Source organism: Myotis nattereri (genome assembly GCF_964212035.1).
Source record: "Myotis nattereri genome assembly, chromosome: Y".
NCBI classification, from domain to species: Eukaryota; Metazoa; Chordata; class Mammalia; order Chiroptera; family Vespertilionidae; genus Myotis; species Myotis nattereri.
In genome coordinates this window covers 1,600,439-1,625,132 of record NC_138094.1, presented here as the reverse complement: position 1 = coordinate 1,625,132, position 24,694 = coordinate 1,600,439, and the positions used below count along the sequence as shown (strand labels likewise).

Genomic DNA, 24,694 nt, shown 5'->3' with positions numbered 1-24,694 from the left:
CCCCTTGAGGGATGTCCAACTGATGGCTTAGGCCCAATTTTGTGCTGCCGTGGAGGCTCCCCCTCACCCCCTGTCTCGGCAGCATTGAGCCTGGCTTTTGGCTAAGCAGCGCTCCCCCTGTGGGAGTGCACTGACCACCGTGGACAGGTCCTGCCATGAACATCTGCCCCCGGTGGTCCGTGTGTGTCATAGCGGCCATACGTTCTGCCGTTTGGTTGATTTGCATATTAGCCTTTCATTATATTGGATTGACTCAATGCTTTACTGTATTTTGCCATGACTATTCTTTCGTTTTTTTTTTTTTTTCATATAGTTTTACTGATTTCGGAGAGGAGGGGAGAGGGAGAGAGAGAGAGAAAGATCAAAGATGACAGAGATTCACGGATTGGTTGCCTCCTGCATGCCCCTACTGGGTATCAGGACTGAAACTCGAGCATGTGCCCAGAATGGGAATCAAACCAAGATTTCCTGGTTCCTAGGTTTAAGCTAAACAACTGAGCCACACCAGCAGGGCTCTTTTCTCTCCTTTTCTTTTCTTTCCTTTTCTTTTCTCCGCTTTTCTTTCCTTTCCTTTTCTTCTCTATTCTTTCCTTTTCTTTTTTTCTTAATTAAAACTTTGTAGTTGGTTCAACTTTTCTTTTTGTCCTGACAACACCACCTTCTTTCTGATCATCTCAGAGGGAACTTACAAACCATAGAACAACCCACTCCATGCTAGTAATATGCAAATAATATGCTTTACCTTTAACAGCTTGCAGAGGAACAAAGCTCACGTCCGCGTCCAGGTGGGCTTCTTAACAGCGGTCTTAGTTCTCAAGTGCTGGTGAGAGAGGCAAGACCAAAATATTCAGGGACAGAAAGACACTGGGATAACTGATCGGGAAAACTGGAAGCAAAGTGACAGGTGAAAGAGCAAGTAGGATTCCTGAGGTCTCATTACATCATTTATAGAATGATCTCTCCCTTCCCCAAACCTCAGCCATGCTCATAGCAAGAGCTGTATGGTTTTGCTGCTAAACTCACTTCAGTCCTCAAAGTCCAAATTCCCCCCTCACATCAGACTCCATTCCCAATCCTTCCTTCTCCTCCTCCCATCCACCTTTAACTTACTTGTTCTTCTTGATCTGAAAGCAAATCACCGTCGTAGCTCCTTTCCTTTGTGACCGGTCTCTGCTTCCCCTGTCACCTGCAGAAGAAAGAACATGACCATGATACACATATTCCCCGGAGTCCATGTATCAGGAATGTGTCCAGAAAAACAAGGTTCCCTTAACTCACACCCCAGTAACCAGTCCCGTGAGAAAGGTGGTCGTCAGGAAGGAAAGAGGGTTATTCAGGTGCCGGCAACCTGAGAAGTTGGGGGAAGCTCGTCCCAAAACTAATCTGCACATCTCAGTACAGGCAGAGCCTTTTATAAGGAGTGAGAGGCCAAACAGAGAAAAGAGGTCAGTGGGCGGAGCTTGAGATGTTCTCTACGTGTCCACAGGCACAGTCCAATCTGATAAGGATCTTGCAAGTGGTCAGTTGGCGGTCCAGTGTGCATCATCCGAGAATTTGTCCTCCTGATACTAAGTTTAAAGGTCAGCAAATCTCCCTGAACTGGGAAAGTCAGAGTTCATACCTTGTAAAATTTGTTCCTAGGATTCATATACAAACATGCTGTTTACCTACAAGCTTCATTATTAGTCAGAGTCTTCATTTACAGGAACAATGTTGAAAGAATGGTGAGGTGAGTTGTAATTCCCACTGTGACATGAATGCTGAGATGCCTCAAGGCGTTTCCACCCTTTGAAAAGGTCAAATTGGCCCTGCCTGGTTTGGTTCAGTGGATAGAGTGTCGGCCTGGGAACTGAAGGGTCCCGGGTTCTATTCCTGGTCAGGGAGACATGCCTAGGTTGTGGGCTTGATTCCCAATGAGGGACATGCAGGAGACAGCCGTTCCCTGATTCTCTCATCATGGATGTTTCTAACTCTCTCCCTCTCCCATCATCTCTGAAATAAATAAAAATATATTTAGAAAAAAAAAGCGCCCACTCTATCCACTGAGCCAAACCGGCTCAGGAGCTAGGTAGTCTTTAAATGACAACCCACCTGGTATGTTAAACCAAAAAAATAATAACCTATTTGAAAACAATTTGCATTCAATCTGAATGCAACATTTGCTTAATATTTTTTAAATGTTTTATTGACTCAGAGAGGAAGGAAAAGCGAGAAGGATAGAAACATCCATGATGAGAGAGAATCACAGATCGGCCGCCTCCAACATGCTCCCTACTGGCGATCAAGCATGCAACCTGGGCATGTGCCCTCTTCCGGGAATCGAATCGTGACCTCCTGGTCGATAGGTCGATGCTCAACCACTGAGCCACGCCGGCCGGGCCAGAAGTGCAATATTTTGAATATGAGAAACACACCTTAGAAACACATCCCTCATGCTCCCCAGTCCTCAGCCTTACAGGTGTCAATTTGCATTTTCACACACTTTCCTGCAACAGGAGAATTTAATCAGCAGTCAGTGATCTCTTTAATACAACCATGGATGCCCTGAAATTGATTTCTGGGGCTCCCTTTGGGCCCTCCGCCTGCCGCCTCTCTCTGGTTCGATTGTAGATGAATTTTATGATCGCTGGGATTTGTTTGGGGCTGTTTATTGCTAAACACATTTAAAAACCCTAATGCACACAGAGCTAGATGTTAACGCCACATACAGAGACGGCTCGAGCCTTCAGGTGACGTGCCCTCGCATCCCTCATAATTCCTCAAAGGAAAGAGACGATCAGCATAAAACACCTGTAATCCCCAAAACATTCGTTCTTTTTTTGGAGAGGGTAGTATTGGTTGACCAACCTCAGGAGATCAAACAAAGGGAACGCTGGTCATTGAAATGAAAACTGTTTCCACGGATGTCTTCGAGCCTTGTCTACCCGGCCTGGGCTAATATTTTCACGCTTAAGGTCTTTTTCTTTCTCTTTGTCTATTTCAAATATTTTGACTAGAGGCCAGTGCATGAATTCGTGCACCAGTGTGGTGTCTCGGACTGGCCTGAGGGAATTGGTGGAAACGGGCTTTCTGACATCCTCCGAGGGATCCCAGATTACGAGAGGGCACAGGCCAGGCCAAGGGACCCCACCAGTGTAGGATCAGGGCTGGGGTGGGATGTGGGAGGTTGACCAGATGGGGCAGGATCATAGGAGGGCTTCAGGGTATGTCCGGCCCGTCTAACTCAGGCCGAGTCAACCAGACAACAGCAGCAAGGTGACCTACCAGTCGGAATGTCTTGTCCCTGGTGGTCAATGCATGTCATAGCGAGCAGTTGAGCAACCTTAGTATATCATTTGCATATTATGCTTTGATTGGTTGAACAGATGACCGGTCAACTAGACACTTAGAATATTAGGCTTTTATTATATAGGATTGGTTTCATACAGGAAGGGAGCGAGAAACATCGATGATGAAAGAAAATCATACATCGGGTGCCTCCTGCACGCCCTCTACTGGGGATCTAGGCCAAAACCAGAGCATGTGCCCTTGACCAGAATTGAACTTGGGACCTTCTGGAGTCCACAGTCCAACTCTCTATCGACTGATCCAAACAAGCTAGGGCTCATTGGTTAATTTTTGTCTGTGCCCTGACCAGGAATCTAACCGTGACATCCAGGTTCATATATCATCCCTCAACCACTGAGAAACACCAGCTAGGCTTAAAATGCTTTTCTTGATTTGAGAGAGAAGGAGAGAGACAGAGAGACAAAGAGACAGTGAGAGAGAGAGATAATGGGGAGGAGGAGGAGGAGGAGGAGGAAGAAGAAGAAGAAGAAGAAGAAGAAGAAGAAGAAGAAGAAGAAGAACAACAACAACAACAACAACAACAACAAACACAAGAACAACAACAGCAACAACAACAAAAACAAAAACAGGAAGAAAATCAACAAGATGAAACAGAGACAGAGAGAGACATCAATGTGCCCTCACTCCCTGGGGTGACAGATAGAATCACAGAGCTTAGTAAAAAGGTGAACAGAACTATACACGTCCCACCAGCGGGCCAGCAGGACTGGGGATCCGATTGACAAGAGCCAGGGACCCCATCAGATGTCCTACGAGCCTTCCATCAGCTGAAGGATCATTTCCTCTATGTCATCCTTCTTGACGTGTTGAACGATGCGCCAGAACCGGCCCATGGAGTCCAGGTACCGGCTGCCATACTGGAGCGACCACATCGAAGGCATGGTGCTCGAGGTCTGCGGGCTGGTGGTGAGTGCGATATGCTCACTGGGGATGTCTTCCTGGCGCAACCGTACTTTCAGGACACCTCCTGTCTCCATGCCGAGATGCAGCCACGTGCGCTGGGTCTCGTCCTTGTACATCGAGGGCTCATGGATCCTCAGTAAGATGGGGTGCGAGGTGAGGTGCACCTTCGATGGGGCCTCAGCCATGACACCTACTTGGTCCAAGGAGCAACAGCCACAGCTTCTCAGAGCCTCTCGCTACTTTGGTCCTGGTATCGAAAGACACAGTATGGGGTCTCCAACCGCATTTTACCTCGGCTTTTATCTTTATGGTTTCTACGGTTGTGTTTGAGGTTGCCTTTGGTTTATTTTGCAAACTTATAAAGCTCAACTCTTCTTTCTTTTGAGCTTTAGATCACTCTCCTAGAACAAACTGTACAAAACGTACTCAAAGTGAAATGTGACTCTGTGAAGGTAACACAGTCCTATAGAATATTCAAAAGATTTTTTAAATGAGTTGACATACAACCATAGGTTCATTTCAGGGTTACAACCCTTTGATTACACATTATATAATGGATTAAGAAATCATGCAATTAATCTCAGACCCATCTGACACCATACACAGTTATATTACTAGAGGCTCAGTGCACAAAATTCATGCACTTGGGGGGTCCCTCAATCAGGTCTGCGGCAACTCGCATTCTGGGACCCTTTGAGGGCTGTCCAACTGACAGCTTAGGCCCGCTTTAGTGCTGCTGTGGAGGCTCCCACCAACCCCGGTGCTCGGCAACTGTGAGCCTGGTTTTGGATGAATGGCGCTCCCCCTGTGGGAATGCACTGACCACCTGTGGGCAGCTCTTGTCGTGAGCATCTGCCCCCAGTGGTCAGTGCGTGTCATAGCAACCAGTAATTCTGCTTTTTGGTCGATTTGCATATTAGCCTTTTATTATATACGATTGCATAGACTCAATACTCTATTTTACTGTGCCATGACTATTCTTTCATTTTTACATATAGTTTTACTGATTTCAGAGAGAAAAGGAGAGGGAGAGAAAGAAAGGTCAATCATGACAGAGAATCACGGATTGGCTGCCTCCTGCATGCCCCCTACTAGGTATCAAGACTGTAACCCGGGAATGTGCCATGACTTGGAATCGAATTGACATCTCCAGGTCCTTGGTTTAAGCTAAAAAACTGAGCTATGCCAGCCAGGCCCTTTCCTTTCCTTTCCTTTCCTTTCCTTTCCTTTCCTTTCCTTTCCTTTCCTTTCCTTTCCTTTCCTTTCCTTTACTTTCCTTTTCTTCTTTTCTTTTCTTTTCCTTTCTTTTCTTTTCTTTTCTTTTCTTTTCTTTTCTTTTCTTTTCTTTTCTTTTCTTTTCTTTCCTTCCCTTTCCTTCCCTTTCCTTTCTCTTCTTTTTTTATTAATTACAACTTTGTAGCTGGTTCAACTCTTCTTTTTGTCCTGACACCACCACCTTCTTTCTGATCATCTAAGAGGGAACTCAAAACCATAGAACAAGCCACCCCATGCAAATAATATGGAAACAATATGCTTTACCCTTAACAACTGACAGAGGAACAAAGCTAACGTCTGCGTCCAGTTGGGCTCCTTAACAGCGGTCTTGCTTCTCAAGTGCTAGAGGCAAGTGATAGAGGCAAGACCAAAATATTCAGGGAAGGACAGATACCTGTGATAAATGATCAGACAATCACAAAGCAATGAGACAGTTGAAACAGCAAATAGGATTCCTGAGGTCTCATAGCATCACTTATGGAATGATCGCTCCCTTCCCCAAACCTCAGCCATGCTCTTGGCAAGCGCTGTATGGTTTTGTTGCTAAACTCACTTCAGTCCACAAAGTCCAAATTCCTCCCTCAGATCAGACTCCATCCCCAATCCCTCCTCCTCTTTCTCCCATCCATCTTTTTCTTACCTGTTCTTCTTGCTCTGAAGGCAAAACACCGTTCTTCGCTCCTTTCCTCTGTGACCGGTCTCTGCTTCCAGCTATCACCTGCAGAAGAAAGAAAATGACCAAGGTACACATATTCCTAGAAGTCCATGTACCAGGAATGTGTCCAGAAAAAACAAGGTTCCCCTGACTCACACCCCAGAAACCAGTCCCGTGAGACTGGAGGTTGTGAGGAAGGAAAGAGGTTTATTCAGGTGCCGGCAACCTCAGAAGATGGGAGAAGCTCGTCCCAGAATCCATCTGCACATCTCAGTGCAGTCAGAGGCTTTTATAAGGAGGGAGAGGCCAAACAGAGCAAAGAGGTCAGGGGGTGGGGCTTGAGAAGTTCTCTATGTGTCAACAGGCACAGTCCAATCTGATAAGGATCTTGCAAGTGGTCATGTGTCGGTCCAGTGTGCGTCATCCTACACTTTGTCATCCTGGTTCTAACGTTGAAAGTCAGCAAATCTCCCAGAACTGGGAAGGTCAGAGTTAATATCTTCTAAATTTAGTTCCTAGGATTCTTATACAAACATGCTGTTTACCTACAAGCTTCATGATTAGTCAGAGTCAGCATTTACAGGAACAATTTGGAAAGAATGGTGAGATGGGTTGTAATTCCCACTGTGACATGAATGTTGAGATGCTTCGTTCTTCTTCAAGGCATTTGCACCCTTTGAAAAGTCAAATTGTCCCTGGCCAGTTAGGCTCAGTGGATAGAGTTTTGGCCTGCGAACTCAAGGATCCCGGGTTTATTCCCAGTCAAGGGCATATGCCCAGGTTGTGGGCTTTATCCCCAGTGAGGGACGTGCAGGAGGCAGCCGATCCATGATTCTCTCAACATGGAAGTTTCTAACTCTCTCCCTCTCCATTCCTCTCTGAAAAAAAAATTTAAAAACAACTACCAGCTCAATGACCTGGTTTGAGGCAAACTCTTCCCCAGTTCGGAAGGAAAGATGAATGGGGTCCTAAGGAAATGTCAGGAATCTGCCCGTTGGCATTTAGAAGAAGCAAAATAAGAAGAAAAACGAAAAAAAGGGCAGAAAATAATATTTAATTCAAATGACACCCTCATACTGGCCTCGAAGGAATCGAGCACAAAAGGGTCACGAGACAGAGTGTCTGCAGTGGGACATATGACAGAACTCGAGGCGTGGGCTGTTTTATAAAAAATATAATTTTTTATTGATTTTAGAGAGTAAGGGAGAGAGAGATAGAAACACCAGTGATGATAAGAGAGAATCATGGACCTGTTGCCTCCTCACACCCCCCACTGGGGATCGATCCCGCAACCCGGGCATGTGCCCTTGCCTGGGAATCAAACTGGGGACTCTTCAGTTCGCAGGCCAATGCTCTATCCACTGAGCCAAACCAGCACCAGCGCTAGGTCGTCTTTAAATGACTAACCACCTGGTATGTTAAACCAAAAAAATAATAAACTATTTTAAAACAATGTGCAGGCTATCTGAATGCAGCAATTGCTAATATTTTTTTAAATGATTTCATTGACACAGAGGGAAAGGGAAAACCAGAGGGAGAGAAACATCCATGATGAGAGAGAGTCACCCCTTTAGCGTCTAGCTCTTTGTGCATTTGGGTTTTTAATTATGTTTAGCACTAAACAGCCCCAAACAAAGCCCAGTGATCATAAAATTCATCTACCATCGCACCAGCGAGAGGAGGCTGGAGAGGGAGCCAGGGGGAGACCCAGAAATCAATTTCAGGACATCCATGTTTGCATTAAAGAGAATCACTGATCGGCTGCCTCCCACATGCCCCCTCCTGGCGATCGCGCCCTAAACCTGAGCCTCTAGTAAAAATATATTAAACAGAGAAAGAAAAAGAAAGAGACCTTAAGCCTGAAAATATTAGCCCAGCCCAGGTAAACAAGTCTCGAAGACATTGCTGGAAATAGTTTTCATTTCAATGACCAGCGTTCTCATTGTTTGATCTCCTGAGGTTCGTCCAAAAAAAGAACGAATGTTTGGGGGAATTTGTGCACCAGTGTGGTGCCTTGACCTGGCCTGCGGGAATCAGCCGAAACTCTCTGATATCCCGCGAGGGGTCCCAGATTACGAGAGGGCACAGGCCAGGCTAAGGCACCAAACCGGTGCCCCATTAGGTCTGGGGATGGACACGGGAGGTAGGCCAGGTGGGGAGAGACCACGGGAAGGCTCCAGGGTGTGTCCAGCATGTCTCACTCAGTCCCAATCAGCCAGACCCCAGCAGCAAGCTGACCTACCAGCCTGAATGTCTGTCCCTGGTGGTCAATGCCTGTCATAGCGAACAGTTGAGCAACCTTAGTATATCATTTGCATATTATGCTTTGATTGGTTGAACAGATGACCGGTCGACTGGACACTTAGCATATTAGGCATTTATTATATCGGACTGATTTCATAAAGGAAGGGAACGAGAAACATCAATGATGAGAGAGAATCATACATTGGGTGCCTCCTGCAAACGCCCTACTGGGGATCGTGCCCACAACCAGAGCCTGTGCGCTTGACCAGAACTGAACCTGGGACCTTCCAGAGTCCACAATCCAACCCTCTATCCACTGAGCCAAACAAGCTAGGGGTGATCGGTCAATTCTTGTCTGTGCCCTTACCAGGAATCGAACCATGACCTCCGGGTTCATAGGTCATCCCTGAACCACTGAGAAACACAAGCTTGTCTCAAAATGCTTTTATTGATTTGAGTGAGAGGGAGAGAGACAGAGAGAGACAGCGAGACAAAGAGACAGAGAGAGAGTGAAAGGAGGAGGTGGAGGATGAGGAAGAGGAGGAGGGGAACCAGAAGAAGAAGAAGAAGAAGAAGAAGAAGAAGAAGAAGAAGAAGAAGAAGAAGAAGAAGAAGAAGAACAAAAAGAATAAGAACAACAACAAGAAGAACAAGAAGAAAGAGAGAGAGAGAGAGAGAGAGAGAGAGAGAGAGAGAGAGAGAGAGAAATCAATGTGCCCTCGCACCCCAGGGGTGGCAGATAGAACAACAGAGTTTATTAAAAAGAAGAACAGAAGTATACATGTCCCTCCGGCAGGGAAGCAGGACTGTGGCTCAGGTTGTCAAGATCCAAGGACCCCATCACGTGTCCTGAGAGTCTTCCATCAGTTCAAGGATCATTTCCTCCCCGCCATTCTCCTTGATGTGGTGCACGATGCGCCAGAAGCGGCCCATGGGGTCCATGTAATGGCTGCCAGAGTGGAGCGGCCACATCCGAGGCATGGTGCTCGAGGTTAGCTGGCTCGTGGTGAGTGCGATATGCCCACTGGGGATGTCTTCCTGGCGCAATCGTACATGCATTACACCTGTGTCCATGACGAGATGCAGCCATGTGCGCCTGATCTCGTCCTCATACACCAAGTGCCCACGGATCCTCAGGCACTTGGGGTGCGAGGTGAGGTGCACCTTCGAGGGGAGCCTGGCCATGTCCCCTCCGTGGTCCAAGCAGTAACAGCCACAGTTCTCAGAGCCTCTCGCTACTTCGGTCCTGGTATCGAAAGACAGGGGATGGGGTCTCCAAACGCATTTTACCTCGGCTTTAATCTTTATGGTTTTTACGGTTGTGTTTGTGGTTGCCTTTGGTTTACTTTGCAAATTTATAAATCTCAACTTTTCTTTCTTTTTAGCTTTAGATCTCTCTCCTAGAATAAGCTGTACTAAACGTACTTAATGTAAAATATGATTCTATGAAGGTAACATGGTCTTATAGAATTTTTAAAATATTTTTTAAATGACAGTTGACATGAAACCTTAGGTTCATTTCAGGGGTACACCCCAATGATTAGACGTTATATAATGGATTAAGAAATCATGCAAGTAATCTCAACCTATCTGACACCATACACAGTTATTATAATATTACTAGAGGCTCATTGCACAAAATTCATACATTGGGGGATCCCTCAGTCAGACCTTTTACCTCTCACAGTCTGGGACCCCTTGAGGGATGTTCAACTGATGTCTTAGGCCCGCTTTAGTGCTGCCGTGGAGGCTCCTCCCCGGCCCCCGTCTCAGCAGCTTTGAGCCTGGATTTTGGCTGAGCAGTGCTCGTCCTGTGGGACTGCACTGTCCACGGGTGGACAGCTCCTTCCATGAGCATCTGACCCCAGTGGTCAGTGTGTGTCATAGCGGCCAGTAGTTCTGCGCTTTTGTCTTTTTGCATATTATCCTTTTATTATATAGGATTGACTCAATGCTCTACTTTATTGTGCCATGACTATTCTTTCATTTTTTTTTCATATAGTTTTATTGATTTTAGAGAGGAAGGGAGAGGGAGAGAGAGAGAGAAAGATCAAAGATATCAGAGAATCATGGATTGGTTGCCTCCTGCATGCCCCCTACTGGGGATCAGGACTGTAAGCCGGGCATGTGCCCAGACCGGGAATCGAACTGAGAATTCTGAGAATTCCTGGTTCCGAGGTTTAAGCTAAACAACTGAGCAATACCAGCCTGGCTCTTTTCTTTTCTTTTCTTTTCTTTTCTTTTCTTTTCTTTTCTTTTCTTTTCTTTTCTTTTTTTTTCTTTTCTTTTCTCTTTTCCTAATTGAAACTTTGTAGTGGGTTCAACTTTTCTTTTTGTCCTGACACCACCAACATCTTTCTGATCATCTCAGAGGGAACTCACAAACCATAGAACAAGCCACTCCATGCAAATAATATGCAAATAATATGCTTTACCTTTAGCAGCTGATACAGGAACAAAGCTAACGTCAGCGTCCAGGTGGGCTTCTTAAGAGAGTTCTTGCTTTTCAAGTGCTCTTGAGTTAGGCAAGACCAAAATATTCAGGGACAGACAGAAACCTGAGATACCTGATTGGCCAAACAGGAAGCAAAGAGATAGGTGAAACAGCAAGTCGGATTCCTGAGGTCTCATAACATCACTCATAGAATGATCTCTCCCTTCCCCAAACCACAGCCATGCTCTTGGCAAAAGCTGTATGGTTTTTCTGCTACACTCACTGCAGTACTCAAAGTCCAAATTCCAACCTCAGGTAAGACTCCATTCCCAGTCCTTCCTACTCCTCCTCCGATCCATCTTTTTCTTGCCTGTTATTATTGCTCTGAAGGCAAAGGACCGTTCTTCGCTCCTTTACTCTGTGACCGGTGTCTGCTTCCCCCTGTCAACTGCAGAAGAAAGAACATGACCATGATACACATATTCCCGGAGTCCATGTACCAGGAATGTGTCCAGAAAAACAAGATACCACTGACTCACACCGCAGAAAGCAGTCCCTGGACACAGGTGGTCGTTAAGAAGGAAAGAGGTTCATTTAGGTGCAGGCAACCTGAGAAGAGAGGGGAAGCTTGTCCCAAAACTCATCTGCACTTCTCAGAACAGGCTGAGACTTTTATAAGGAGGGAGAGGCCAAACAAAGCAAAGAGGCCAGGGGGCGGGGCTTGAGAAGTTCTCGATGTGCCCACAGGCACAGTCCAATCTGATAAGGATCTTGCATGTGGTCATGTGACAGTCCAGTGTGTGTCATCCTAGACGTTGTCCTCCTGGTTCTATGGTTGAAGGTCAGCAAATCTCAAAGAACTGGGAAGGTCAGAGTTCATACCTTATGAAATTTGTTCCTAGGGTTCTTATACAAACAGGTTGTTTACCTACAAGCATCATTATTAGTCAGAGTCTGCAGTTACAGGAACAATGTTGAAAGAATGGTGAGGTGAGTTGTAATTCCCATGAATTACATGAATTCATGTAATTACTGTGACATGAATAATGAGATGCTTACTTCTTCTTCAAGGCATTTGCGACCTTTGAAAAGTCAAATTGGCCCTGGTTGGTTTGGCTCAGTGGATAGAGTGTCAGCCTGCGAGTTGAAGGGTCCTGGGTTCGATTTCTGGTCAAGGACACAAGCCCAGGTTGTGGGCTTTATCCCAAGTGAGGGACTTGCAGGAGGCAGCCAATCCATGATTCTCTCATCAAGGATGTTTCTAACTCTCTCCCTCTCCCTTCCTCTCTGAAATAAATAAAAATATATTTAGAAAAAAAAGCGGACACTCTATCCACTGAGCCAAACCGGCTCAGGCGCTAGGTCGTCTTTAAATGACTACCCACCTGGTATGTTAAACCAAAAAAATAATAAACTATTTGAAAACAATGTGCATTCAATCTGAATGCAACACTTGCTTAATACTTTTTTAAATGTATTTATTGACTCAGAGAGGAATAAAAAGTGACAGGGAGAGCAACATCCATGATGAGAGAGAATCACGGATCGGCCGCCTCCTGCACGCCCCCTACTGGGGATCGAGCCTGCAACCCGGGAATGTGGCCCTGAACGGGAATCGAACCATGACCGCCTTCTTGATAGGTCGACGCTCAAGCATTGACCAACGTTGCTCAGGCTGGAAGTGGAATATTTTGAATATGAGAAACACACTTTAGAAACACATCCCTCACGCTCCCCAGTCCTCAGCCTTAAAGGTCTCAATGTGCATTTGCAAACACTTTCCTGCAAGAGGAGAATTTAATCAGCAGTCAGTGATCTCTTTAATGCCATCATGGATGCCCTGAAATTTAATTCTGGGGCTCGACCCATGCCCCCTTCCTGTTGCCTCTCTCTGGTGCTATGGTAGATGAATTTTATGCTCGCTGGCTTTTTTGGGGGCTATTTAGCGCTCATCACAATTAAAAACCCAAATGCATCCAGAGCTAGATGCTAAAGCCATACACAGAGCCGGCTCGAGCCTTCAGGGGACGAGCCCTGGCATCCCTCCTAATTCCTGAAAGGAAAGAGATGATCAGCACAAAACACCCGTAATCCCCCAAACATCCGTTCTTTTTTTGGAGAGGGTAGTATGGGTTGACGAACCTCAGGAGATCAAACTATGAGAACGCTGGTCATTGAAATGAAAACTATTTCCAGTGATGTCTTCGAGCCTTGTCTACCGGGGCTGGGCTAATATTTTCAGGCTTAAGGTCTTTTGCTTTTTATTTCTCTGTTTAATATATTTTTCCTAGAGGCATGGTGCACGAATTCATAAACCAGTGTGGTCCCTAGGCCTGGCCTGTGGTATCTGGCCAAAACCGCCTCTCTGACATCTCCCGAGCGGTCCCTGATTATGAGAGGGCAGAGGCCAGGCCAAGGCACCCCACCGGTGCCCCATTAGGTCTGGTGAGGGACACGGGAAGTTGGCCAGCTGGGGAGGGACATTGTGAGTGCTCCAGGGTCTGTCCAGCATGTCTCACTCAGTCCCGATCAGCCAGAACCCAGCAGCAAGCTGACCTATCAGTCTGAATGTCTTGTCACTGGTGGTCAATGCATGTCATAGTGACCAGTTGAGCAACCTTAGTATATCATTTGCATATTATGCTTTGATTGGTTGAACAGATGACCAGTCGACTGGACACCTAGCATATTAGGCTTATATTATATAGGACTGATTTCATGCAGGAAGGGAGCGAGAAACATCAATGATGAGAGGGAATCGTACATCAGGTGCCTCCCGCACACCCCCTACTGGGGATCGAGGCCAAAACCAGAGCATGTGCCCTTGACCAGAATCAAACCTGGGACCTTCCACAGTCTACAGCCCAACTCTCTCCCCACTGAGCCAAACAAGCTAGGGCTCATTGGTCAATTCTTGTCTGTGCCCTTAACCAGGAATCGAACCATGACCTCCGGGTTCATAGGTCATCCCTCAACCACTGAGAAACAGCAGCTTGGCTCAAAATGCTTTTATTGATGTGAGAGATGGAGAGAGACCGAGAGAAGAAGAAGAAGAAGAAGAAGAAGAAGAAGAAGAAGAAGAAGAAGAAGAAGAAGAAGAAGAAGAAAGAGAGAGAGAGAGAGAGAGAGAGAGAGAGAGAGAGAGAGAGAGAGAGAGAGACATCCATGTGCCATCACACCCAGGTCGTGGCAATAGAACAACAGAGCTTAGTAAAAAGGTGAACAGAACTATACACGTCCCAACTGCAGGCCAGCATGACTGGGACTCAGGTTGACAAGAGCCAGGGACGCCATCACATGTCCTACGAGCTGTCCATCAGCTCAAGGATCATTTCCTCCATGTCATCCTCCTTGACGTGGTGCACGATGCGCCATAACCGGCCCATGGAGTCCAGGTACCCTAGGCCAACCTGGAACGTCCACCATGAAGGCATGGTGCTCGAGGTCAGCGGGTTGGTGGTGAGTGCAATATTCTCACGGGGGGTGTTTTCCTGGCGCAACCGTACTTGTAGGACACCTCCTGTCTCAATGATGAGATGCAGCCATGTGCGCTGGTTCTCGTCCTCATAAACCGAGGGCCCACGGATCCGCAGGACGATGGGGTGGAAGTTGAGGTGCACCTTTGATGGGGCCTCAGCCATGACACCTACGTGGTCCAAGGAGCAACAGCCACAGCTTCTCAGCTTCTCGCTACTTCGGTCCTGATATCAAAAGACAGGGGATGGGGTCTCCAAACGCATTTTACCTCGACGTATATCTTTATGGTTTTTGCGGTTGTGTTTGCGGTTGCCTTTGGTTTATTTTGCAAATTTATAAATCTCAACTTTTCTTTCCTTTTTAGATTTAGATCTCTCTTCTAGAACAAACTGTACAAAACATACTTAAGGTACAATATTACTCTATGAAGCTAACATGGTCCTATGGAATTTTAAAAACATTTTTTAAATGACAGTTGACATACAATCTTAGGTTCATTTCAGGGGTACACCCCAATGATTACACATTATATAATGGAGTAAGAAAGCATGCAATTACCCTCATACCCATCTGACACCATACACAGTTATTATCATACTCGAAGCCCTATGCACAAAAATTTGTGCACTCGAGGGGTCCCTCAGCCCAGCCTATGCCCTCTTGCAGTCTTGGACCCTTGGGGGATGACCACCTGATTGCTTAGGCCCATATCCCAGGGTATAGGGCCTAAGCTGGCAGTCAGACATCCCTCCGGCATCCCGGGAGCCCTCGGGGGATGTCCACTTTCCAACGGGGCGCAGGCCTAAGCTGCAGTCGGACATCCTTAGCGCTGCTTAGGAGGCTGGAGAGGCTCCCACCACCACCGCTGTGCTGGCAGCCATCAGCCTGGCTTGTGGCTGAGCAGAGCTCCCCCAGTGGGAGCCCACTGACCACCAGGGGGCAGCTCCTGCATTGAACGTTTGCCCCCTGGTGGTCAGTGTGTGTGTCATAGTGACCAGTCATTCCCAGTAGTTCTGCTGTTAGGGTCAATTTGCATATTACCCTTTTATTATATAGGATTACTAGAGTCTCGCTGCACAAAATTCATGCACTTGGGATGGTCCCTCAGTCAGCCCTGTGGCCTAAAACAGTCTGGAACCCCTTGAGGGATGTCCAACTGATGGCTTAGGCCCAATTTTGTGCTGCCGTGGAGGCTCCCCCTCACCCCCTGTCTCGGCAGCATTGAGCCTGGCTTTTGGCTAAGCAGCGCTCCCCCTGTGGGAGTGCACTGACCACCGTGGACAGGTCCTGCCATGAACATCTGCCCCCGGTGGTCCGTGTGTGTCATAGCGGCCATACGTTCTGCCGTTTGGTTGATTTGCATATTAGCCTTTCATTATATTGGATTGACTCAATGCTCTACTTTATTTTGCCATGACTATTCTTTCGTTTTTTTTTTTCATATAGTTTTACTGATTTCGGAGAGGAGGGGAGAGGGAGAGAGAGAGAGAAAGATCAAAGATGACAGAGATTCACGGATTGGTTGCCTCCTGCATGCCCCTACTGGGGATCAGGAATGTAACTCGAGCATGTGCCCAGAATGGGAATCAAACCAAGATTTCCTGGTTCCTAGGTTTAGGCTAAACAACTGAGCCACACCAGCAAGGCTCTATTCTCTACTTTTCTTTTCTTTCCTTTTCTTTTCTTCGCTTTTCTTTCCTTTCCTTTTCTTCTCTATTCCTTCCTTTTCTTTTTTTCTTAAATAAAACTTTGTAGTTGGTTCAACTTTTCTTTTTGTCCTGACAACACCACCTTCTTTCTGATCATCTCAGAGGGAACTTACAAACCATAGAACAACCCACTCCATGCTAGTAATATGCAAATAATATGCTTTACCTTTAACAGCTGGCAGAGGAACAAAGCTCACGTCTGCATCCAGGTGGGCTTCTTAACAGCGGTCTTAGTTCTCAAGTGCTGGTGAGAGAGGCAAGACCAAAATATTCAGGGACAGACAGACACTGGGATAATTGATTGGGAAAACTGGAAGCAAAGTGACAGGTGAAAGAGCAAGTAGGATTCCTGAGTTCTCAGAACATCACTTATAGAATGATCTCTCCCTACCCCAAACCGCAGCCATGCTCATGGCAAGAGCTGTATGGTTTTGCTGCTAAACTCACTTCAGTCCTCAAAGTCCAAATTCCCCCCTCACATCAGACTCCATTCCCAATCCTTCCTTCTCCTCCTCCCATCCACCTTTAACTTACTTGTTCTTCTTGATCTGAAAGCAAATCACCGTCGTAGTTCCTTTCCTTTGTGACAGGTCTCTGCTTCCCCTGTCACCTGCAGAAGTGAGAACATGACCATGATACACGTATTCCCAAGAGTCCATGTATCAGGAATGTGTCCAGAAAAACAAGGTTACCTTAACTCACACTCCAGAAACCAGTCTGGTGAGAAAGGTGGTCGTCAGGAAGGAAAGAGGGTTATTCAGGTGCCGGCAACCTGAGAAGTTGGGGGAAGCTCATCCCAAAACTCATCTGCACATCTCAGTACAGGCAGAGCCTTTTATAAGGAGGGAGAGGCCAAACAGAGAAAAGAGGTCAGTGGGCGGGGCTTGAGATGTTCTCTATGTGTCCACAGGAACAGTCCAATCTGATAAGGATCTTGCAAGTGGTCAGTTGGCGGTACAGTGTGCGTCATCCGAGAATTTGTCCTCCTGATACTAAGTTTAAAGGTCAGCAAATCTCCCTGAACTGGGAAAGTCAGAGTTCATACCTTGTAAAATTTGTTCCTAGGATTCATATACAAACATGCTGTTTACCTACAAGCTTCATTATTAGTCAGAGTCTTCATTTACAGGAACAATGTTGAAAGAATGGTGAGGTGAGTTGTAATTCCCACTGTGACATGAAAGCTGAGATGCCTCAAGGCGTTTCCACCCTTTGAAAATGTCAAATTGGCCCTGCCTGGTTTGGTTCAGTGGATAGAGTGTCGGCCTGGGAAGGGAAAGGTCTCAGGTTCTATTCCTGGTCATTGAGACATTCCTAGGTTGTGGGCTTGATTCCCAGTGAGGGACATGCAGGAGACAGCCGATCCATGATTCTCTCATCATGGATGTTTCTAACTCTCTCCCTCTCCCATCCTCTCTGAAATAAATAAAAATATATTTAGAAAAAAAAAAGCGCCCACTCTATCCACTGAGCCAAACCGGCTCAGGAGCTAGGTCGTCTTTAAATGACAACCCACCTGGTATGTTAAACCAAAAAAATAATAACCTATTTGAAAACAATGTGCATTCAATCTGAATGCAACACTTGCTTAATATTTTTTTAAATGTTTTATTGACTCAGAGAGGAAGGAAAAGCGAGAAGGATAGAAACATCCATGATGAGAGAGAATCACAGATCGGCCGCCTCCAACATGCCCCCTACTGGCGATCAAGCACGCAACCTGGGCATGTGCCCTCTACCGGGAATCGAACCGTGACCTCCTGGTCGATAGGTCGATGCTCAACCACTGAGCCACGCCGGCCGGGCCAGAAGTGCAATATTTTGAATATGAGAAACACACCTTAGAAACTCATCCCTCATGCTCCCCAGTCCTCAGCCTTACAGGTGTCAGTTTGCATTTTCACACACTTTCCTGCAACAGGAGAATTTAATCAGCAGTCAGTGATCTCTTTAATACAACCATGGATGCCCTGAAATTGATTTCTGGGGCTCCCTTTGGGCCCTCCGCCTGCCGCCTCTGTCTGGTTCGATTGTAGATGAATTTTATGATCGCTGGAATTTGTTTGGGGCTGTTTATTGCTAAACACATTTAAAAACCCTAATGCACACAGAGCTAGATGTTAACACCACATACAGAGACGGCTCGAACCTTCAGGTGACGTGCCCTCGCATCCCTCATAATTCCTCAAAGAAAAGAGATGATCAGCATAAAACACCGGTAATCCCCAAAACATTCGTTCTTTTTTTGGAGAGGGTAGTATTGGTTGACCAACCTCAGGAGATCAAACAAAGGGAACGCTGGTCATTGAAATGAAAACTGTTTCCAGGAATGTCTTCGAGCGTTGTCTACCCGGCCTGGGCTAATATTTTCACGCTTAAGGTCTTTTTCTTTCTCTTTCTCTATTTCAAATATTTTGACTAGAGGCCAGTGCATGAATTCGTGCACCAGTGTGGTGTCTCGGACTGGCCTGAGGGAATTGGCGGAAACGGGCTTTCTGACATCCTCCGAGGGATCCCAGATTATGAGAGGGCACAGGCCAGGCCAAGGGACACCACCAGTGTAGGATGAGGGCTGGGGTGGGATGTGGGAGGTTGACCAGATGGGGCAGGATCATAGGAGGGCTTCAGGGTATGTCCGGCCCGTCTAACTCAGGCCGAGTCAACCAGACAACAGCAGCAAGGTGACCTACCAGTCGGAATGTCTTGTCCCTGGTGGTCAATGCATGTCATAGTGAGCAGTTGAGCAACCTTAGTATATCATTTGCATATTATGCTTTGATTGGTTGAACAGATGACCAGTCAACTAGACACTTAGAATATTAGGCTTTTATTTTATAGGATTGGTTTCATACAGGAAGGGAGCGAGAAACATCAATGATGAAAGAAAATCATACATCGGGTGCCTCCTGCACGCCCCCTACTGGGGATCTAGGCCAAAACCAGAGCATGTGCCCTTGACCAGAATTGAACTTGGGACTTTCTGGAGTCCACAGTCCAACTCTCTATCGACTGATCCTAACAAGCTAGGGCTCATTGGTTAATTTTTGTCTGTGCCCTGACCAGGAATCTAACCATGACATCCAGGTTCATAGGTCATCCCTCAACCACTGAGAAACACCAGCTAGGCTTAAAATGCTTTTCTTGATTTGAGAGAGAAGGAGAGAGACAGAGAGACAAAGAGACAGTGAGAGAGAGAGAGAAGGGGGAGGAGGAGGAGGGGGAGGAGGAGGAGGAGGAGGAGGAGAAGAAGAAGAAGAAGAAGAAGAAGAAGAAGAAGAAGAAGAAGAAGAAGAAGAAGAAGAAAAACAACACCAACAACAACAACAAGAGGAAGAAAATCAACAAGAGGAAACAGAGACAGAGAGAGACATCAATGTGCCCTCACACCCTGGGGTGACAGATAGAACAACAGAGCTTAGTAAAAAGGTGACCAGAACTATACACGTCCCACAAGCGGGCCAGCAGGACTGGGGATCAGGTTGACAAGAGCCAGGGACCCCATCAGATGTCCTACCAGCCTTCCATCAGCTGAAGGATCATTTCCTCTATGTCATCCTCCTTGATGTGGTGCACGATGCGCCAGAACCGGTCCATGGTGTCCAGGTACCGGCTGCCAAACTGGAGCAACCAAATCAAAGGCATGGTGCTCGAGGTCTGCGGGATGGTGGTGAGTGCGATATGCTCACTGGGAATGTCTTCCTGGCGCAACCGTACTTGCAGGACATCTTCTGTTTCCATGACGAGATGCAGCCACGTGCGCTGCGTCTCGTCCTTGTACACCGAGGGCCCATGGATCCTCAGTAAGATGGGGTGCGAGGTGAGGTGCACCTTCGACGGGAGCTCGGCCATGACCCCTCCGTGGTCCAAGGAGCAACAGCTACAGCTTCTCAGAGCCTCTCGCTACTTTGGTCCTGGTATCGAAAGACACAGGATGGGGTCTCCAACCGCATTTTACCTCGGCTTTTATCTTTATGGTTTTTACTGTTGTGTTTGAGGTTGCCTTTGGTTTATTTTGCAAACTTAAAAAGCTCAACTCTTCTTTCTTTTGAGCTTTAGATCACTCTCCTAGAACAAACTGTACAAAACGTACTTAAAGTGAAATGTGACTCTGTGAAGGTAACACGGTCCTATAGAATATTCAAAAGATTTTTTAAATGAGTTGACATACAACCATAGGTTCATTTCAGGGTTACACCCCTTTGATTACACATTATATAATGGACTAAGAAATCATGCAATTAATCTCAGACCCATCTGACACCATACACAGTTATATTACTAGAGGCTCAGTGCACAAAATTCATGCACTTGGGGGGTCCCTCAATCAGGTCTGCGGCAACTCGCATTCTGGGACCCTTTGAAGGCTGTCCAACTGACAGCTTAGGCCCGCTTTAGTGCTGCTGTGGAGGCTCCCACCAACCCCTGTGCTCGGCAACTGTGAGCCAGGTTTTGGATGAGCGGTGCTTCCCCTGTGGGATTGCACTGAGCACCAGTGGAGCACTCCTGCCATGAGCATCTGCTCCCAATGGTCAGTGTGTGTCATAGCAACCCGTTTTTCTGCCATTTTGTCGATTTACATATTAGCCTTTTATTATATAGGATTGCATTGACTCAATGTTCTACTTTACTGTGCCATGACTATTCTTTCATTTTTTTCATATACTTTTTTTGATTTCAGAGAGGAAGGGAGAGGAAGAGAAAAATAAATAAACATCAATGATGACAGAGAATCACAGATTGGTTGTCTCCTACACACCTCCTACTGAGGATCAAGACTGTAAACAGAGCATGTGCCCTGACAGGGAATCGAACTGTGATCTCCTGGTTCCTCGGTTGAAGCTAAATAACTAATCCACGCTGACCAGGCTCTTACTTTTCTTTTCTTTTTTTCTTTTCCTAATTAAAACTTCATTGTTGGTTCAACTTTTCTTTTTGTCCTGACAGCTCCACCTTCTTTGTGATCATCTCAGAGGGAACTCACAAACCATAGAACAACCCACCCCATGCTAGTAATATGCAAATAATATGCTTTACCTTTAACAGCTGGCAGAGGAACAAAGCTCACGTCTGCGTCCAGGTGGGCTTCTTTACAGTGGTCTTAATTCTCAAGTGCTGGTGAGAGGGGCAAGACCAAAATATTCAGGGACAGACAGAAACTGGGATAACTGATTGGAAAAACTGGAAGCAAAGTGACAGGTGAAAGAGCAAGTAGGATTCCTGAGTTCTCATAACATCACTTATAGAATGATCTCTCCCTACCCCGAACCTCAGCCATGCTCTTGGCAAGAGCTGTATGGTTTTGCTGCTAAACTCACTTCAGTCCTCAAAGTCCAAATTCCCCCCTCACATCAGACTCCATTCCCAATCCTTCCTTCTCTTTTTCCCATCCACCTTTAACTTACTTGTTCTTCTTGCTCTGAAAGCAAAGCACCGTCGTAGCTCCTTTCCTTTGTGACAGGTCTCTGCTTCCCCTGTCACCTGCAGAAGAAAGAACATGACCATGATACACATATTCCCAAGAGTCCATGTATCAGGAATGTGTCCAGAAAAACAAGGTTCCCTTAACTCACAACCCAGTAACCAGTCCCGTGAGAAAGGTGGTCGTCAGGAAGGAAAGAGGGTTATTCAGGTGCTGGCAACCTGAGAAGTTGGGGGAAGCTCGTCCCAAAACTAATCTGCACATCTCAGTACAGGCAGAGCCTTTTATAAGGAGGGAGAGGCCAAACAGAGAAAAGAGGTCAGGGCGTGGGCTTGAGATGTTCTCTACGTGCCCTCAGGCACAGTCCAATCTGATAAGATCTTGCAAGTGGTCAGTTGGCGGTCCAGTGTGCGTCATCCGAGAATTTGTCCTCCTGATACTGTTTGAAGGTCAGCAAATCTCCGTGAACTGGGAAAGTCAGAGTTCATACCTTGTAAAATTTGTTCCTAGGATTCATATACAAACATGCTGTTTACCTACCAGCTTCATTATTAGTCAGAGTCTTCATTTACAGGAACAATATTGAAAGAATGGTGAGGTGAGTTGTAATTCGCACTGTGACATGAATGCTGAGATGCCTCAAGGCGTTTCCACCCTTTGAAAATGTCAAATTGGCCCTGCCTGGTTTGGTTCAGTGGATAGAGTGTCGGCTTGGGAACTGAAGAGTCCTGGGTTCTATTCCTGGTCAGGGGCACATGCCTAGGTTGTGGGCTTGATTCCCAGTGAGGGATCTTGCAGGAGACAGCCGATCCATGATTCTCTCATCATGGATGTTTCTAACTCTCTCCTTCTTCCATCCTCTCTGAAATCAATAAAAATATATTTGAAAAAAAAGGCCGACGCTCTATACACTGAGCCTAACCAGCTCGGGCACTTGGTAGTCTTTAAATTACTACCCACCTGGTATGTTAAACCAAAAAAAATAATAAACTATTTTAAAACAATGTGCATTTAATCTGAATGCAACACTTGTTTAATATTTTTTTAAAATGATTTAATTGACTCAGAGAGGAAGGAAATGCTAGAGGGAGAGTAACATCCTTCATGAGAGAGAATCACGGATTGGCCCCCTCCCGCACGCCCCCTACTGGGGATCGATCCTGAAACCCGGGCATGTGTCCTTGACTGGGAATCCAACCATGACCTCCTTTTTGATATGTCGACGCTCAAGCATTGACCAACGTTGCTCAGGCTGGAAGTGGAATATTTTGAATATGAGAAACACACTTTAGAAACACATCCCTCACGCTCCCCAATCTTCAGCCTTAAAGGTTTCAATGTGCATTTGCAAACACTTTCCTGCAAGAGGAGAATTTAATCAGCAGTCAGTGATCTCTTTAATGCAACCATGGATGCCCTCAAATTTAATTCTGGGGCTCGACCCATGTTCCCTTCCAGTCGCCTCTCTCTGGTGCTATGGTAGATGAATTTTATGCTCTCTGGGCTTTTTTGGGGGCTATTTAATGCTAATCACAATTAAAAACCCAAATGCATCCAGAGCTAGATGCTAAAGACATACACAGAGCCGGCTCGAGCCTTCAGGGGACGAGCCCTGGCATCCCTCCTAATTCCTGAAAGGAAAGAGATGATCAGCACGAAACACCCGTAATCCCCCAAAAATCCGTTCTTTTTTTGGAGAGGGTAGTATTGGTTGACGAACCTCAGGAGATCAAACAATGAGAACGCTGGTCATTCAAATGAAAACTATTTCCAGTGATGTCTTTGAGCCGTGTCTACCGGGGCTGGGCTAATATTTTCAAGCTTAGGGTCTTTTTATTTGTCTTTCTCTGTTTCATACATCTGTACTAGGGCCCCGGTGCACGAATTTGTGCACCAGTGTGATGACTCGGCCTTGCCTGGGGGGATCGGCTGAATCTGGCTCTCTGACATACACCAAGGTGTCCCAGTTTCCTAGAGGGCACAGGCCAGGCCAAGGGACTGCACCGGAGCCCCATTAGTTATGGGGATGGACACGGGAAGTTGGCCAGGTGTGCAGGGACCATGGGAGGGCTCCAGGGCATGTCCAGCACGTCTCACTCAGTCCTGATCAGCCAGACCCCAGCAGCAAGCTGACCTACCAGTCTGAATGTCTTTTCCCTGGTGGTCAAAGCATGTCATAGTGAGCAGTTGAGCAACCTTAGTATATCATTTGCATATTATGCTTTGATTGGTTGAAAAGTTGACCGGTCGAATTGACACTTAGCATATTAGGCTTTTATTATATAGGATTGATTTCATACAGGACGGGAGCGAGAAACATCAATGATGAGAGAGAATCATACATTGGGTGCCTCATACACGTCCCCTAATGATGATCGACCCCACAACCAGAGCATGTGCCCCTTACCAGAATTGATCCTGAGACCTTCCAGAGTCCAAAGTCCAAATCTCTATCCACTGATCCAAACTAGCTAGGCCTCATTGGTTAATTCTTGTCTGTGCCCTGACAAGGAATCCAACCGTGACCTCCAGGTTCATAGGTCATTCCTCAACCACTGAAAAACAGCAGAATGGCTCAAAATGCTTTTATTGATTTGATAGAGATGGAGAGAGATAGAGAAGACAGAGAGACAAAGAGACAGAGAGATAGAGAGAGGGAGAGAGAGAGAGGGAGCAAGGAGAAGAAGAACAAGACCAAGAACAAGAAGAAAGAAAGAGAGTGAGAGAGAGAGAGAGAGATCAAGGTGCCCTCACACCCAGGGGGTGGCAGATAGAACAAAAGAGCTTATTAAGAAGATTAACAGAACTATACAGGTCCCACTGGCAGGCCAGCAGTACTGGGGCTCAGGTTGACAAAGCCAGGGACCCCATCACGTGTCCTACGAGTCTTCCATCAACTAAAGGACCATTTCCTCCACGCCATTCTCCTTGATGTGGTGTACGATGTGCCAGAACCGGCGCAGGCAGTCCAGGTACTGGCTGCCATGTTGGCGCATCCACAGCAAAGGCATGGTGCTCGAGGACAGCGGGCTGGTGGTGAGTTCGATATGCCCACTGGGGATGTCTTCCTGGCGCAACCGTACTTGCAGGACACCTCTTGTCTCCATGACGAGATGCAGCCACATGCGCTGCTTCTCGTCCTGGTACACCGAGTGCTGACGGATCCTCAGGCAAATGGGGCGCGAGGTGAGGTGCACCTTCGACGGGAGCTGGGCCATGACCTGTCTGTG

At 46.6% G+C, this 24,694-nt stretch overlaps 3 protein-coding genes across 3 annotated transcripts; all 3 read right to left on the bottom strand.

Moving 5' to 3' along the window:
- Positions 1-4,097: 4,097 nt before the first annotated feature.
- Positions 4,098-4,436, bottom strand: LOC308512289 (T-cell leukemia/lymphoma protein 1A-like; the record flags this gene model as incomplete). Its single annotated transcript, XM_081082082.1, has 1 exon — positions 4,098-4,436. One exon carries the CDS (start codon positions 4,434-4,436, stop codon positions 4,098-4,100), a length of 339 nt encoding a protein of 112 aa, XP_080938208.1.
- A 4,829-nt stretch (positions 4,437-9,265) lies between these two features.
- Positions 9,266-9,610, bottom strand: LOC308512288 (T-cell leukemia/lymphoma protein 1A-like; the record flags this gene model as incomplete). Its single annotated transcript, XM_081082081.1, has 1 exon — positions 9,266-9,610. The coding sequence occupies one exon, from the start codon at positions 9,608-9,610 to the stop codon at positions 9,266-9,268; it is 345 nt and encodes a 114-aa protein (XP_080938207.1).
- A 4,551-nt stretch (positions 9,611-14,161) lies between these two features.
- Positions 14,162-14,500, bottom strand: LOC308512287 (protein p13 MTCP-1-like; the record flags this gene model as incomplete). The annotated part of the gene is made up of 1 exon (XM_081082080.1): positions 14,162-14,500. The coding sequence occupies one exon, from the start codon at positions 14,498-14,500 to the stop codon at positions 14,162-14,164; it is 339 nt and encodes a 112-aa protein (XP_080938206.1).
- Between the last annotated feature and the right edge of the window lie 10,194 nt (positions 14,501-24,694).